Genomic DNA, 448 nt, shown 5'->3' on the forward strand with positions numbered 1-448 from the left:
TCAGTGGACCTTCAGTCCGAGAACGGCAGCAAACAAGGCGAAGAAGAATCCCGCAAGCAACGTCGTTCCTTTGAGAAGAATCAAACCTCCAAGTATTGTTGGTATCAGAGCGACAAATTTGAGTTTATACGCCATCAGTAACGCCAACATAGTACGACCAACCTTTCGTTTCTTACGCCGTGCTTCATCTGAAAATTATCACGAACAATATGATTAAAATCTTGAACATATTTTCGATTTAGATTTGAAATAACGGAAATATCTAATTATTTAACACTATTATATTTATAATAATATTCTAGATATGAAAATGATTTTACTTATGTTACAAGATCACATAATCAACATACAAATGGAATACAATACCGATCATTAATGTGATTTTTATTAAAAAATTTTATATGTATATATATATATATATATATATATATATATATATATATATATA

General features: G+C 29.0%; 1 protein-coding gene across 1 annotated transcript in view; it reads right to left on the reverse strand.

The window, feature by feature from the left end:
* LOC105618597 overlaps positions 1–448 on the reverse strand; it is a 1623-nt gene continuing 1175 nt past the window's right edge. The window contains exon 2 of the mRNA XM_012200127.1: positions 1–188. Coding sequence (XP_012055517.1) covers positions 1–188 — 188 coding nt within the window. The remainder of the gene's footprint in view (positions 189–448) is intronic.

This window comes from Atta cephalotes, assembly GCF_000143395.1.
Source record: "Atta cephalotes unplaced genomic scaffold scaffold00017, whole genome shotgun sequence".
NCBI lineage: Eukaryota > Metazoa > Arthropoda > Insecta > Hymenoptera > Formicidae > Atta > Atta cephalotes.